At 37.2% G+C, this 14,460-nt stretch overlaps 1 protein-coding gene across 2 annotated transcripts in view; it reads right to left on the minus strand.

Moving 5' to 3' along the window:
* tenm2 (teneurin transmembrane protein 2) overlaps positions 1 to 14,460 on the minus strand; it is a 712,086-nt gene that overhangs the window by 52,663 nt on the left and 644,963 nt on the right. The window contains exons 16-20 of one of the 2 annotated variants that reach the window (XM_012959675.3): positions 12,452 to 12,713; positions 10,626 to 10,893; positions 5,315 to 5,458; positions 2,799 to 3,048; positions 1,638 to 1,658 (exon numbers count right to left, since the gene is read on the minus strand). In XM_012959675.3, the coding sequence (XP_012815129.1) occupies positions 1,638 to 1,658; positions 2,799 to 3,048; positions 5,315 to 5,458; positions 10,626 to 10,893; positions 12,452 to 12,713 (945 nt within the window). The remainder of the gene's footprint in view (positions 1 to 1,637; positions 1,659 to 2,798; positions 3,049 to 5,314; positions 5,459 to 10,625; positions 10,894 to 12,451; positions 12,714 to 14,460) is intronic. The other variant, XM_031898791.1, reaches the window with a different exon arrangement.

Here is a 14,460-nt window from a genome sequence, read left to right on the forward strand (position 1 = left end):
ATTGTCCCTCTTTTTTAAAATATTAGAAGATATGTTATATAGAAGTCACTCTTTTTTAAGGATAAAGGGTTTTCCCTGCTATGAAGAATGCCAATTAGGTGACATTGCTCAATCATTATGGCTCATAAATACTCCTACACATAGGGGCACATTTACAAAAGCACAAACGCTTGAGCGTTCATGCGAACGCTCCGAGCGTATTTTCGCCGATTTTTTTCGGGCGTCCGCACGACTTTTTCGTACGGCGCACGACTTTTTCGTACAGCGCACGACTTTTTCGGACGTTTGCACGAAAAAATCGGAAAGGTTTTACCGCTGTTTACAATTGTTCGTTACGAGACTAATACGATTTTTTCCCATTCGTGATTCGGATTCGTGGATTAGTAAATGTGCCCCATAGTATTACCTGCTACAGAAATCCATACACATAATCATGCAGACAGCTTTTAGTATTTAAGTATATAGGATGTCAGGCATGGAAGTCACTAGTCATGGTGACTATAAGGGTGGAGTCAGCAAGCAAAACATGCCATGGAAGGTGGGTACTTAGAAACAACAAGGGCTAATCATGTTTTCACAAACAACCATGTAGCAGAATTAATTTCCAAGGCAGATATAATAATTTAATGAAATACAAGTGGGCCAACATGTACAATCTATGTTCTATACATAATAAACATCAAACATTCAAAGACATGCAGTAAAACAAAAACACAAATGGTTGCATTATACCATTTGGTTCTGCTTAAAAATAGTATATATTTTGGGTTAGAGTTAATGTGGCAATCCGGCATATATGTTAATTTCTTCAATTTGGTTGTAAGCAGAACCACAAATGTCACATAATGTTATTATCCTAGATTTCTATTATGATTTCTCGGCTTCAAAGGATTAATAATGTTTTTTTTAAGCTGCCCTGTGTGTACTGTCCTTATCAACCACTTGCAGATGACACCTTCCTCTGGCTTCTAGAATGGCACTCACTTACTAACACGGGGTAAAATTTCCTCAGTGTCAAATCAAAAATTAGCTTTGATCAGGTATAATGCTAAAAACAAATGTCTGATTGGTTGCTATGGGTTACTTTACTGGGACCATTTCCCCATATTAGTAAATTAGCAAAAAGACATTCACAAGAGGAAGTAAACAAACTGTTGTTTCCAGCAAACCACAGAGAAAGTTCATCTTAGGCAATTGCTTAAAAAAATAAACAGGAGGCAGCTACAGTAAATCTGTGAGATATACTGGGCATATAACATTTTTATGCAAATACTTTAATAGACAACTTAAAATAAACCTTATTTTATTCTGCTCTCTGCAGTTATCTCTATCATTCAAAAAGGAAGCTAACTTTAGCTTGCAAAGCTTTTTGAAACCAGGAAGTCTAAGTAACTATGGAAATAAGTAAATCTGTCTAGGAAATAACAAAGTTTCACAATTAGAAGTTCTTTCAAATAAAAATGAATGAGCAATGGTAATAATATAAAAATGTAATATAAAAAGTTAAATTATACACAGCAATGGATGCTCTTTGCACATTAAGTATAATTAGCAGTGATGATTTATAAAAAAAAAAGATGCCCAGAAAGAAAAATGAGAAAGACAAGCCATTGCCATTTTCTAAACCATTGCCTTACCTATGTTTAAATTCTTTGTTTCTTTAGAGAAAAGATGGGAAGCAAAGAGAGAAAGAGAAGGAAAAGATGGTTAGATAGCCAAGTAAAAGCAAATTGCATTTTTTTTTAGATAGTAGAATTAAAGCTAATATCTGCAGTAATGCTGTGAGCCTGTTGGATAATTAGCTATACGTCTAGTTAACAAAGCAAAATACATTATTACATATCATTTTTTCAGTTGCAAGTTTGTGATACGGAAATAATGCAACACAAGGAAAGAAACTGTTAAATAAAAACTTAAGGCTGATCTTTCTGGTTGATTGTAGTTTCTTGGGGACAAAACCATTAGCAGGACTTGTTTCAGAAAGGTTTGGTTTTGATGCACTCTGAGTATATAGGATGTCACTGAGGGCTATAGATTTAAGTAGAATAAATGGCATTGTTGTGTCAGTCCTTCTAAAGCTGCAATGGAGATTCATTTGTTCTTATTGCCACAGGGCCTCCTCTGCAGTAGGCCCCTAGCCACATATAATAATGCCATCTCTTTCTTGTCCTGCTGTTTTCTCTGTAGAAGCAGTACTGAAAATACAGTGCTTCGGTTGCCTATGTCTGTGCCAACAGTGATTCCGATAGAGGGCAATGCAGAATAAATCACCGGTGTGATTGTTAGAAGACAGAAATGTGCTGATGTGTGCTTAATGGATCATCTTCTGACAGAGATAAATGTCACTGTTAGTCCACAGGACATTAGCAAAGCTCAAAACATCTGTTCAGAGTGTCACTTTCTCCTTCACTGATGAAGAGGCCAGCAACACATTGCTCTTTTATCAACGCGGAAGGCCTTTCCCATCTGTGGAAATACCCTTAGTGATTTATTCAGCATAAATAAGTTGAATATTTTAGAAGAGTTCTTCAAATTCCATAAGATAGGAATTGTGTTTACGATTTAACACTAGAACTGCAACTAGGATAGCTGATTCCAGATGTTGCTCAATATCACTTACACAAATGGTTTGAGAAAAGAAACATTTGCAATACCTCAGTGTCTAAGTCTATTTATTCCAGGACAGAAAAACACCCTTAGTGGTTCTGAGCTGTGCCAGGTCAGCTATAAAATTCACATTAATAGAAGAATGCTATATGACATTCCAGCTAAATTTCACGTCAAAATTAAAATCTTACCGAAGCTCCAAAATACTGGTGACATTTCTGGAGGGAAAGATGCGTCTTATGAAATTAACATCTCCCACAAAGAGGCTTCCGTCGATACTAACTGCCAGAGCGACAGGAGCCAATAGCTTGTTTCCTTCAGCGAGACCATTGCAGCTTGGACAGGAGATGCTCCTTCTACGTCCATTCCCCATTATGCTGGTGATCACAGCTGGCTGCTGTGAAAGGAACTGATTTTCTCCACTTCCTTTGTGCAGTATTCCTAACAAGATAAACAGTAATGACAGAAATGGTGAATTGAGACAAATTTAATTGGTTTTTAATGCCGAAGCATCCTTTACATTTCAGCATCCCAATGACAAATAGTTTACAAAGGGACATCTGAGAATTATTTGATATTCCTGTAACTAGGGAATTAAAGAGTTTAGGATGAGGGAAAAAATATATTGAAACAACAGAAATCGACAATTCAGTTAAATGATTTGTACCATGTATAATGGGATTAAAAGCTCTTGGAAAAATAAAGTCCATAGTCAAAACAGTAGGGTAGTAGAATAACACCTAAATGTCACTAGAAATCCAATAAATATAGTTATATTCATTAATCACTCCTCAAAAATCCATAAAGTCACAATTATCTTTGACACCATTGCATTAGAATGTCAAAATGAGCACAAAAGTATCTGACTTAACAATGCAACATAAGATTAGCCAAATTGTCTTCTTTGAGTAGAAAGGTTAAAGGAAGCATGGAGGTTATTTCACTGTATCTTCTAGCATGAAATGTATATACAAGCTATCACTCAAACAACTGACTGCAACTCCCTGTTCTTTATGAGAAGATAAGAAGTGCAAAGAAGATGCATTTTCGCACAGCCTGCTGGAAAACACCACATAAATAAATTATATAGAGGCAAATATAGTAACTATTGGGAAATCTAGAGGTATTCCCAGACGTTTGATATGGTCACCAAGTTAATAACTCTTCCCTGACTGTAAATAAAGTATTTGATATGGGTTTTATATTTAAAACTAGGGTGCTAGGGTTCAGCATGTGGTGGAACGAGTGGACAAATTGTTGGGAGGGGCTGGGGAAGACCCGGCGGTCTTGGTACACATAGGTACCAATGACAAAGTTAGAGGAGGGGGGGAAGTCCTCAAGAACGATTTTAAAAAGCTAGGTGCGAAGTTGAGGGCGAGGACTTCCAAGGTAATTTTCTCAGAGATATTACCTGTGCCACGAGCAACATTAAGAAGGCAGTGGGAGCTTAGGGAGATTAATGCGTGGCTGAGAGGTTGGTGCAGGGAGGAGGGCTTTGGGTTTCTCCAGAACTGGGCTGATTTCTCAATCGGCTACAAGCTCTTTGCCAGAGATGGGCTGCACCTCAATGATGATGGGGCAGCTGCTTTGGGGGAAAAGATGGCTAGCGGGTTGGAGGAGATTTTAAACTAGGAGTGGGGGGGGGAGGGTGCAGCGGGAAATTCGGTGGTAGACAGGATAGATGAGGTAGTGGGCATAGTAAGGGAAAATGGGGGAGGAGACTTGCTTCGGGATACTGATAATGGCAGGGAGGCCCATAAGTTGTTTACACGTCATTCTCACGCCGGAACCAGTATTAAATGTATGTTTACCAATGCAAGGAGTCTGACTGGTAAAATGAGAGAGCTGGAGGTACTGGCGTTGGAGCGGAAATATGATGTGATTGGTGTTGCTGAAACTTGGTTGAATGAGTCTCATGACTGGGCTGTTAATATTGGGGGGTATACATTGGTTCGGAGGGACAGGGGCAATAGAAAAGGAGGAGGAGTGTGTCTGTTCATTAAGCAGGAATTAAAAGCAAATAGGATATTAATGAGCTGGAGAGAGTGCAGAGACTGCAACTAAACTGGTAAAGGGGATGGAAGATTTAAACTACGAGGTTAGACTGTCAGGGTTGGGGGTGTTTTCCCCGGAGAACAAATGCTTGTCAGGGGACATGATTACTCTGTACAAGTACACTAGAGGGAACTGTAGACAGATAGTGGGGTATCTTTTTTTCCATAGGAAAATTCAGCGCACCAGAGGCCCCCCCTTTAGATTAGAGGAACAGAACTTTTATTTGAAGCAGCGTAGGTGGTTTTTTGAGGTGAGGGCAGTGAGGTTGTGGAATGCCCAGCCGGGTGATGTTGTGATGGCAGATTTTATTAATGTCCTTAAGAGTGGCTTGGATGATTTGCAAGGATATAAGTTATTATAGGTATTGGTATATATGGTAAATATATGTGAGTGTACAGATAGGTTGGTATATGTATGTGTATATATAAGCATTGGAGTTCATTTGAAGAGGTTGAATCCCAGGGTATACTGACTATTTTCATTACAGCCCTCATCAGGAAGAGAACTGACTATGATCCGGATAGCAATAGAGGGGGCAGGTAGTTTCTTGCTTGTTAGTACATTTCCCATTAACCCTACACTGGAAAGCAATTACAAATCTTGTAGTACATTCCTGCTTTAGAGAGGCAAGACTTACTGCAATAGCACTTACCACTCCTGATGTTTAGAACATGGTGTTTATCCAAAGACCAACCACCAAGATTTGAAGGATCCAGTTCAAAACCTTGCAATATCGCCGTTCTCTTTTCCCACAGAATTAGACCCAGACAAGTTTCATATTCAAATCCAACAGAAACTAGAAGATAAAGCAGTTAAAGCATTAAATCCTATCCACAAGACTGAAACTGCGTGGCAATAGAGCTCCACTGTAAATACATTAACACCAAGAAATGTATGGCATTGTAAACCCCTAACATTTTTTATTTCATTAAAATAGAAATATAGACTACTTCAAAAGCTTTACAGCAAAGGCCTCTAATGTATAATCTGGAACACTTTGAATAATAGAATTGTAGATAATATATAAATCAGAACATCTTGAATAATCTAGGACTCGCGGTCCTTTTCTTATTCTTTATTAGGATTACAGTTTAATAGTTCATCTTCTTTCAATTGCCTAGAACATTTGCAATGCAGTGATAAATGACGCTATCTTCTCTTTGTACTTTTGTGTTCCTTACTGGTGTTTCACAGAATCTAACATTTAAATTGGACATCTGATGGCAATTTCAGACATTTTAACATCATAAATATTTATCTTAATTCATTTTTATTTCCAATTAATTTGCAAAGCAATAATTTAGAGATGTTCATTCCCAAAAGGCCTTAAGTAGAATTCCACAGTAATAATTTGCCAGAGATATCAGATCTGTAAGTGCTGTACATGTCTTTTAAAGTCTTTGCCTGTGTTGAGGTTTAGGATGCCACTACATGGGGGTTAGCTGGTTTACCATTTACATTCTGGCAATTAAATAGAAAATACAATATAATTATGTCTGGTTTTACATATGGTATATACTTATACAGTCTAAAAGTAGTAAAAAGAAACCCTTCTGTTGGCTTTTCTCTAAGTTTGCTGTTATTATGTCTTCTGAGTTCCTTGCCCCAGATCACTATAGATCACTATAAACAAAGACCTTCAGCTACCCCCATGAATACAACGTTGACTGCGTTTGTCAGTGCTGTATTGGTGAAGGGTGGGAGGGGAAAGGCACATAGGCATCCTTCTCCTACCCCCTACACATCCCCTTTTGCATCATTCAGATGCACAAATTAGGAAGCAGCAGAAGACGCAGGCTACAAAAGTGCCCTACCATAGGGCAGGGGGTAAGGACAGGGTTGGCCTGGGCCTCCTGCAGGGCCGGAACTAGGGGTAGGCAGAAGAGGCAGCTAGGTCGCAATTGGGGGGCACCAGGCATTGCCCCCGCTGCTTGTCATTAGCGGTGGGGGCAATGACCCATCGCATTGCATCCCCCCAGAACTGTGCAAGAGTGCCAAAGCACATGCGAGGGGGGGGGGCAGGGGCAAGGTGGTCAACGGGGTTGGCTAGGGTGCCTGGTCGACTTGGCCCACCCCTGGCCTCCTGTTGTTATGTTCTGCTTCTTGTGCCATATTTAAATGGTACCAGAGGCAGAATGAGATGAGCACTTGTGGTCCTGTGCCCCAAGGAAAAGTAAATAAGCCCGATATCATTAAAGTCTTTATATGTAAAACATTTTGGTTAAAATCCTTATAATTCTAATATGTAGTGCTGCACACCTTCAAAATCAATTCAATATGGTGGGTGCTCACTGTAGGGGTCCCCTGTAAGATCCCCCCCCCCCAAAAAAAAAACATTTTATGCCTGCTTTTTTATATGTGCCCCTGACGAAAAACCCTCTTTTTTTGAATGGGGGTCGAAACGCGTTGGGTTTTTGATATGTAAAATAAAGATTATAATTTTTATATTATCTGGATGTGCCCTGCTCCTCTCTTATTTTTTGAAATCCTGATGATTATTTATCCAAAATGTTATATTGTTATAAAGCAAAATGATTACTTACCTCATCAACTGGCATTGTACTTTACCATATTCGATTTTTATGGAGTAAAATAAGCAATTTTATCTTTTTGCCTAATTATCACTACAATTTTTTTGTTAAATTAGATTGCCCTTTTGATGTAAAGTAATATGTGCAGTATTATTATATATTCATTTGTGCTGCATGATTTTGCAGCCTGGCATTAGGTATAGTGTGTAGATGCAAGAATTCAGTTGGTATAATTTACAAGGAGACAGACACAGCATGATGTTGCCTGGAAAGGAGGACAGAAGGGGCACTGGCTAGGTGCAGAATGCAAATTCTATTAACTTTTCAAAGCAAGTTTAGCATTTCAGCATTTTATCAAGAAAAAATGATAATCCAGCTCTTTTCTCCCTGATTTTTAAGTGTATAATGAATATGTAGAAATCCTGATGAAAGATGAATAGTTTGTGATTAGACCCTTAACAGGACAACAAATTGCCATTTACCTCTGACTGTAGAGAGAGGACTTAGAAAAATAAAAATGATTAAACTAAATGAATAGCCTTTTTTCCCTTTTAGATAGTAACCTGAAGGTTGTGGTTACCCTACCAGTAAATTACCAGAATGAATAAAATTGAGATTGATTGACAAGAAAAAATCACTTAATTCTCAGTGTAGTACAAATGTCAAGACAAACTTTCACTTCTATTTTAAAATTCCTCTTTTGTAACTTGTATTCCCAAAGTCAACAAGTGAAAAATTGAGCGCAATCATGGCACACAAAGGTTTTTAGCAAAGGTTCTAATGCCTGTACATTGTCCTTACAACCTGAGTATAGTGCCAATGCAAGGCTCCCATGAACTCTGATGAACTGTACACACTTGTAAGGTGCAAAATACAAGGTCCGTGGACAGATGGGAGGCCCAGGAATTCAAATCTGCCTAGTGGTGTTAGTACTAGGAGAAGGAAAGGCAAAAACTAAGTCTATCTATATACAGCCATAAAGATTCTGAGTCCTCTATCAAAAGAAATACAGGATTTCTTGTCTCCTTTTTTGTAAACGTGTTCATTCTTTCATTCCCGGGGCCAGAGTCTGAGCAGTTCTTTCCTTTCTCACCTCTCCTGCTCCCCCCTTTCATAAGAATTCAAATGAGCTATAACCGCTAGAGCTGTAGCAGGAAGCTATGAACATCAAGCTAAAATGGCACCTGCAATCAGATAAAGCTTTTTAAGCTGTTTACTCAGCTATGGTAATGTTTTCTGCAGAATAAATATAGTGTTATATGTGGCACTAATATATTGGCAGTAAAATGCCAAAATGACTTCCCTTCTCCTTTAATGAATCACATGCTAATACTAATAATTGATTGATATTCTGTGCTTTGCTGATAAAACTCACACTAAGAAAATATGGACCCAAGTGGATAGTTATTTGGTATCTGCATTGGCAAACTGTGTTAAAAGTAAGAGTAAACTATTATGGTGTTGCCAACTATTACATAAAAACACTGCATTGTGCATAAAAAAACATGCCAATTTGTGGTTTTACACGTTGCACTCGTGTAACTGACCCACAGCTATTTTTTACCCTTCATTAAAAAAATAATTTGGGCACATTCTAAATCAAGAAACTTCAGAATGAAATCCATACTATCACAGAAATGGAACGTACCCCCTCAATAATTGATGAGTTATTGTTAAAGAACAAGAGAAGAGAAGGTCACTGGGGGTGCCTATTTGTGAAATGGTAAATGGTGAAAGGCATAATTAAAAAATGAAGGTATAAAAACTCCCTTCAGAAACTTAAATTAGTGTTTAACCATTAGGATGGGTTTGCCCAAAGTTCATGCAATTAGTCAGACATTTCAGATGTGATTATACCCTATGGCATCCTTTTCACATGTAAATTATAAATCAGGAGGTAATGATACCTAAATTGGATGACCATTTAAACATGATTAATCTTGTGGAACTAATGAATTGTATAAACTAGGTTAATCAAGTATCCGTTTCATACTTGCAAGGCAATTTTTATTTATACAAAAGTTGGAAAGGTGACAGAGAGACAGGGATAAACCAAGCAAATTTAGAAAGCACTAATAAATGGCTTGTGGCTACATAAGGCTTTACCGTACCGTAATAAAATACAGTTTGAATAATGAAAGTCACAGTCTATGTAAGTAAATGTGATCCTACCAACCTATTAAAAAGACAACACAATCTATACCAAGTATTAGACTCAAAATGTTAACCACACTTTTATCAATAATTCATGCTCTACTGGTCAAGCAAAGAAGTATTGCCATATGCTTTCCATTTTGCTTGTTAAGAGTTCAAGAAAATGTATTTCTTGAGATTTTAAGAGGGAAAAGGAAAGGAAGGAAGGAAGGAAGGAAGGAAAGAAGGAAGGAAGGAAGGAAGGAAGGAAGGAAGGAAGGAAGGAAGGAAGGAAAGAAGGAAGGAAAGAAGGAAGGAAGGAAACAGAAAAGGGAAAAAAGATAAGAGTGGGATGAGTGCTTGAAGCAGACAACAAGCCTGAAATATTTTAGTGTATTCATGAGTCGGTGTATGATTTGGAATACAAATATCCCACATATATCAATTGTCCAGAAAGAGTAGCTAGCATATGTGCTGGTATGCATAAATATGAACATATCTATCTTTTATATATCCCCATCTAGAAATGAATTAGCTATTTACATTTTTACTGTATAGGTGGTTCAGCATTCAAAAATAAGGACTTAGGGAAAGCTCAGATGGTATTTGAAAGATAACGTTTAACGAGATTAAATTTAAGAACAGAAATCTTTACGGCATAAACATTATTGCTAGATTTACCTGCACTTTAAAAATGCACTAACCTGGTATAAAAAAGATGGCATTTGAAATGTGATGTTTTACAGTGTAGTGTAACTGTAGCCCACATAGCATTCCCTGCATCATACTAAATTCTGTATATTTAATAGCTGGTGTATGATGTCTTATTATAAGAAACATAAGTCAGCAATCACTTCTTATGGTCCGTATTTTTGTACTAAAAATACATCTAAACAGATGAAAAGAGAAACTAGAGCTGGATTGTCTACTCCAAAGAGTTTGATTTAAAGTCACTGATCTAAAAGTAACACAACGCGGGTAATTTATAAAGTTCACGCAACGCGTATTTTTTTCAACAAATGTTTTTTTTGCACACATTTTCCACTAAACACTAAAATTTTGCACTGCTGTCCCCATCTGCAGTGAAATGCGAATAGTATTTGGCTGAAATAACATATGTCTACTGTTATAACACATTATTATGCAAGTTAAAAAATAAATAAAATACCAAGAGTTTCATTGCATTACCTTCAGTATTCTGCAGGACCCACACTATTTTTCCTGTACAACAAACAAACAATAACTAAAGCACAAACAATGATCACACTGCAAACACTCAATAATGAAAAGGCTGCATACCTACAGCATCCGAAAGTCCGTATACCCTCTGGCCATATGCATCATTTTTATCCCAGACAAAGGTGTAGGCTAAATTAGGTGAAGCCTGAAAAGTCTTTTGGAACAAATGTCCTTCCACTGCTACCATGAGGTGAACTTTGAGAAGATTTAGCGGCACCATCGATTGTGTCATAGTAATCTTCAACAAAGATTTGTATCCAGATGTGCGAGAACTTAAGTAGCAGAGTTTCATACTGTAGCCTGGCAGCTCTATTTCTTCATGGAGGACCTTGCAAAAGGGAAGTTTTGAATTACAAAAAAAAAAAAAAATATATATATATATATATATATAGATAGTGCCTATATTTAGCTATGGTGATCCCAGTAATCTGTAAGCAAGCATTATGTTATCACTAACTCTTTGGTATACTTCTCAAACAAGTGTATAACTTGTGTATATTAGTGTATAAGTGTATAGCCATGTTAGATGCCATATTTGTCTGTATCAAGACTTATTTAAAAGTTAGTTAAGAACTGAAAAAGAAGTAGATGTTGCCAACAGCAAACCAAAAAAAAAGTCTGGTTTCCCATAATGTATGGCTCAAAATCGTAGGGCCAGTTAATTAGAATCCACATCCAATCTAACGTTTACACTTTCAGTCAGGTTTACAGTGGCCCTGGCCCCCCTCATCTGCCCCTCTGCCCTTACCTTCAGGCCTCCTTGCAGTGTATGTGGTAACTCTGGCAGGCCCTACTTGGGGGGGTGGGGGTAGGACTGGGTTGCTGTTGCACCTGCTTCTCCCCTAGTAGTTGCCCCACTTCAGGTTTATTAATAAAGGAATCTACTGATTATCATATCCATATGGCCACAGTGATCCCCTTTCATAATTTTCTAGACATTTTGTATCATGCCCACAATTTATTCCTTAAATACAGATGGCAAAAAGGTTGTCTTGCATTTATTGTAGAATATTTTCTTTCCATTGGTGTTAGTGTAGGACAAAATTATCTGAAATCGATTGACCTAAAGTTGCTCATCTGTAATTTACTGATGTAGTGTCTCACCCAACATCCATACAGTTACTCTACATTTGTTTCATGTTATCTCTGATAGTAATGTGTAAAATCTGGTCATAGATATCTTTCCATTTTCCTATTATACACATAAAGAGGGTTAAAGGCCCCAATTGTTGGTTATTTTATCATTAAGATACAACTTGACAGACATTAAATGGCAAAACACAAATTTAATGCCATACATTACCTACCTAGCCCCATACCATCTTGGTAAATGTTGCTAAATATTTGTATTGCATTGTCAAGGTAAAGGACCACCAAGCAGCTGTTGATTGCTTACATTTCTTGTACTAATGTTGGACACCTAGTGGCAGGACTGAGCTAACCAAAGCTATTTTATTTTAAATTGTATATATTTGCCTAATTTTTAAATCTTGTCATTAGTCTTACTACTTGCCCTTACAGAAAACTCTGTGTTTATAACTTCAGGTACAGTTCCTATTGGAATTATATATGAGAATTAAACATTTCCAAAGAAAATATTCTTGTTTTTATTTGCATGTGGTTTTGTACTACCCCTTGGCATTCAAGAACACAACAATACTTCGAAAAACATACAGTAATTCAGAGTACTCTGCATTGCAACCTCTAGTAGATGTGCTGCATTTCACCTGAAATAAACTGCAACATGGCCTTGCAATCCATTCGAAACAGACTGGAAACTTCTCAAAATGGATAACTTGCTTAGTTATTCCAGAGGAGATTATCACAAGGAAGTTCCTTCTCTATATGCACTTGGTCTCACAACTGTTTTAATGACAACTGAATACCTGTGTTTCTGGTACAATTGGGTTGCGACTTGGAGAAGAACTGAAAAATGTTGATAGTGGAGAAGAGATAATGACAGGATCGGGCCTCACAAAACCACTCAAGTCACAACTTGGAATGCTATTCTCTTCTGTCTTCATTGCTAACGTGTCCAGTGCATAAAAACTGTTCCATGGTAGCCACACTGTCCTTTCTTGGCTCATAAATGGTGCTCGCTCAAAGTGTAGTGTTAGGGAAGCTCCACCATTGGCAATTAAATCAAACCTGAAAACAAGAGCTTTTTTTAGTTTGCAACCTTAACATTATTAAATACATGTTTGTATGTAAAAGTCTCATCATTTTTGAACAGCTGACATACAGAATAGACAGCCCTAATTAGAGAAGAAGGGGATAATAGTTTAGAATAATTAGGATAATAATTTAGAAATGTAGCAAATGAGAGAATGTTGAGAATGTTGAAGTAAGAATAAAGAGACAGTAGAAAGTATAATTTGAAGGAAGGGCTAAAATGCATTCACATTGAGTTTGTTCCTTACCCACAATGCAGCGTTGCAGAATTTAAGCCAATAGCACATTTCAAAACTTGTGCACAATATAAAAATGCTGAAGACAATTAGCTGCCATCATTGGGGTGTGAATCGCATGATTTTAAGTAAGCCAACACAGGCTGGACCAAAAAGGTGTTGTTGCATGTGAGTTATTAAGTGCAACTCAGCTATGCATAAAAAATGCATCAGGAAGGAAGTTAACAAATCCTTAAGACCAGTGTTAATTACAGGGTTCCTTTGCACCTTATTCGGAAACTAGGCACCAAAATATTGGGTGCTGTAGAGATGCAAGAACTTGTGTTCATAAATACACCTATAGTTGGTTCTATAGAGACAATAAAACAAACATGATTGTAACTCTTGTTATATCTTTGGGCATGGAAGATCATCAAAGTGAGTGGCATGGACAGAAGGTCCTTGTTATGGTTATGCATCATAAATACAGAACTAATCCATATGGATATTATGTTCTCCCTGTAAGGGTTTTATGATTTTTTCTCACGTCCAATGAAAAACAGTTTAGGATGACTGGGCTAGGGTTAAAATAAACCTAGTATGTATATATGTGTGCATGGCAAACACTTTAGTCTCCCCTTGGTCAGAGACTGTCAAAACATGTCAGAATACTTTATAAAAATCACTGTTGAAAAAAATGCAAAATGTGGGTCGGTGAAAATTGACATGCAGGTCAAAAAAATTGTACAGCAAATTTTTTAGCGCATTTCAAGAAAAAATCCACCAATGGCCAAATGTGGAAGTTCTCCAAAGAAATCTGAAGAAGCAGTATTAGGGGGCTTTCAGCTATTTTGGTTTAGGTATAGATAGTTTAAGAAATCTAGCTGTAATATTGGGGCGTTTATCACTGCGCTAAAACTTGGTTGAACTAAAATGCCTAGAAAATATTTGTGTTATACTTTTTAATGATGAAAGGGACAGGTCAGCTTCTGCCCAGTTAGCCATTATGTTTGTTTCTGTAAGAGACTGAAAGTGCCACAGATTATCTAGTGCAATTCCCACCATTGCACTGCTGCTATTATTCCAACAAATCTGAAAGGAATGTGCTGTTTATTGTGTTGATCAACATATGGCCATTATCACTTCTCTCTAACAACTATTACTTAATGATGCAAAATCAATCTACTCTCTTTTATTTCAGCTTTTGGTTCCACTTCAATAATTATTTTGCTGGCTCAATTGGAATGAATGGAATCGTCAAAGGGAGTAATCATTATCCTCTTCCAATTGCTATGTTTCAGCTTAATTTCTAATAACATCGGCTCGCCACAAAAGAAACTGCAGTTATTTCAGTAAGTTGATTTAATGCAATCTATACTTTAAATATATTATCAGTTGCATTGTTCTGAGCTCAGACAGAAGCCCCGCCCATTAACTGGATGAGTAGCTGTACAGAAGGCAACTGACAGAAAAAAATGGAATCCTTAGAAAATATCTTTCTATAAATC

Source organism: Xenopus tropicalis, chromosome 3 (assembly GCF_000004195.4).
Source record: "Xenopus tropicalis strain Nigerian chromosome 3, UCB_Xtro_10.0, whole genome shotgun sequence".
NCBI classification, from domain to species: Eukaryota; Metazoa; Chordata; class Amphibia; order Anura; family Pipidae; genus Xenopus; species Xenopus tropicalis.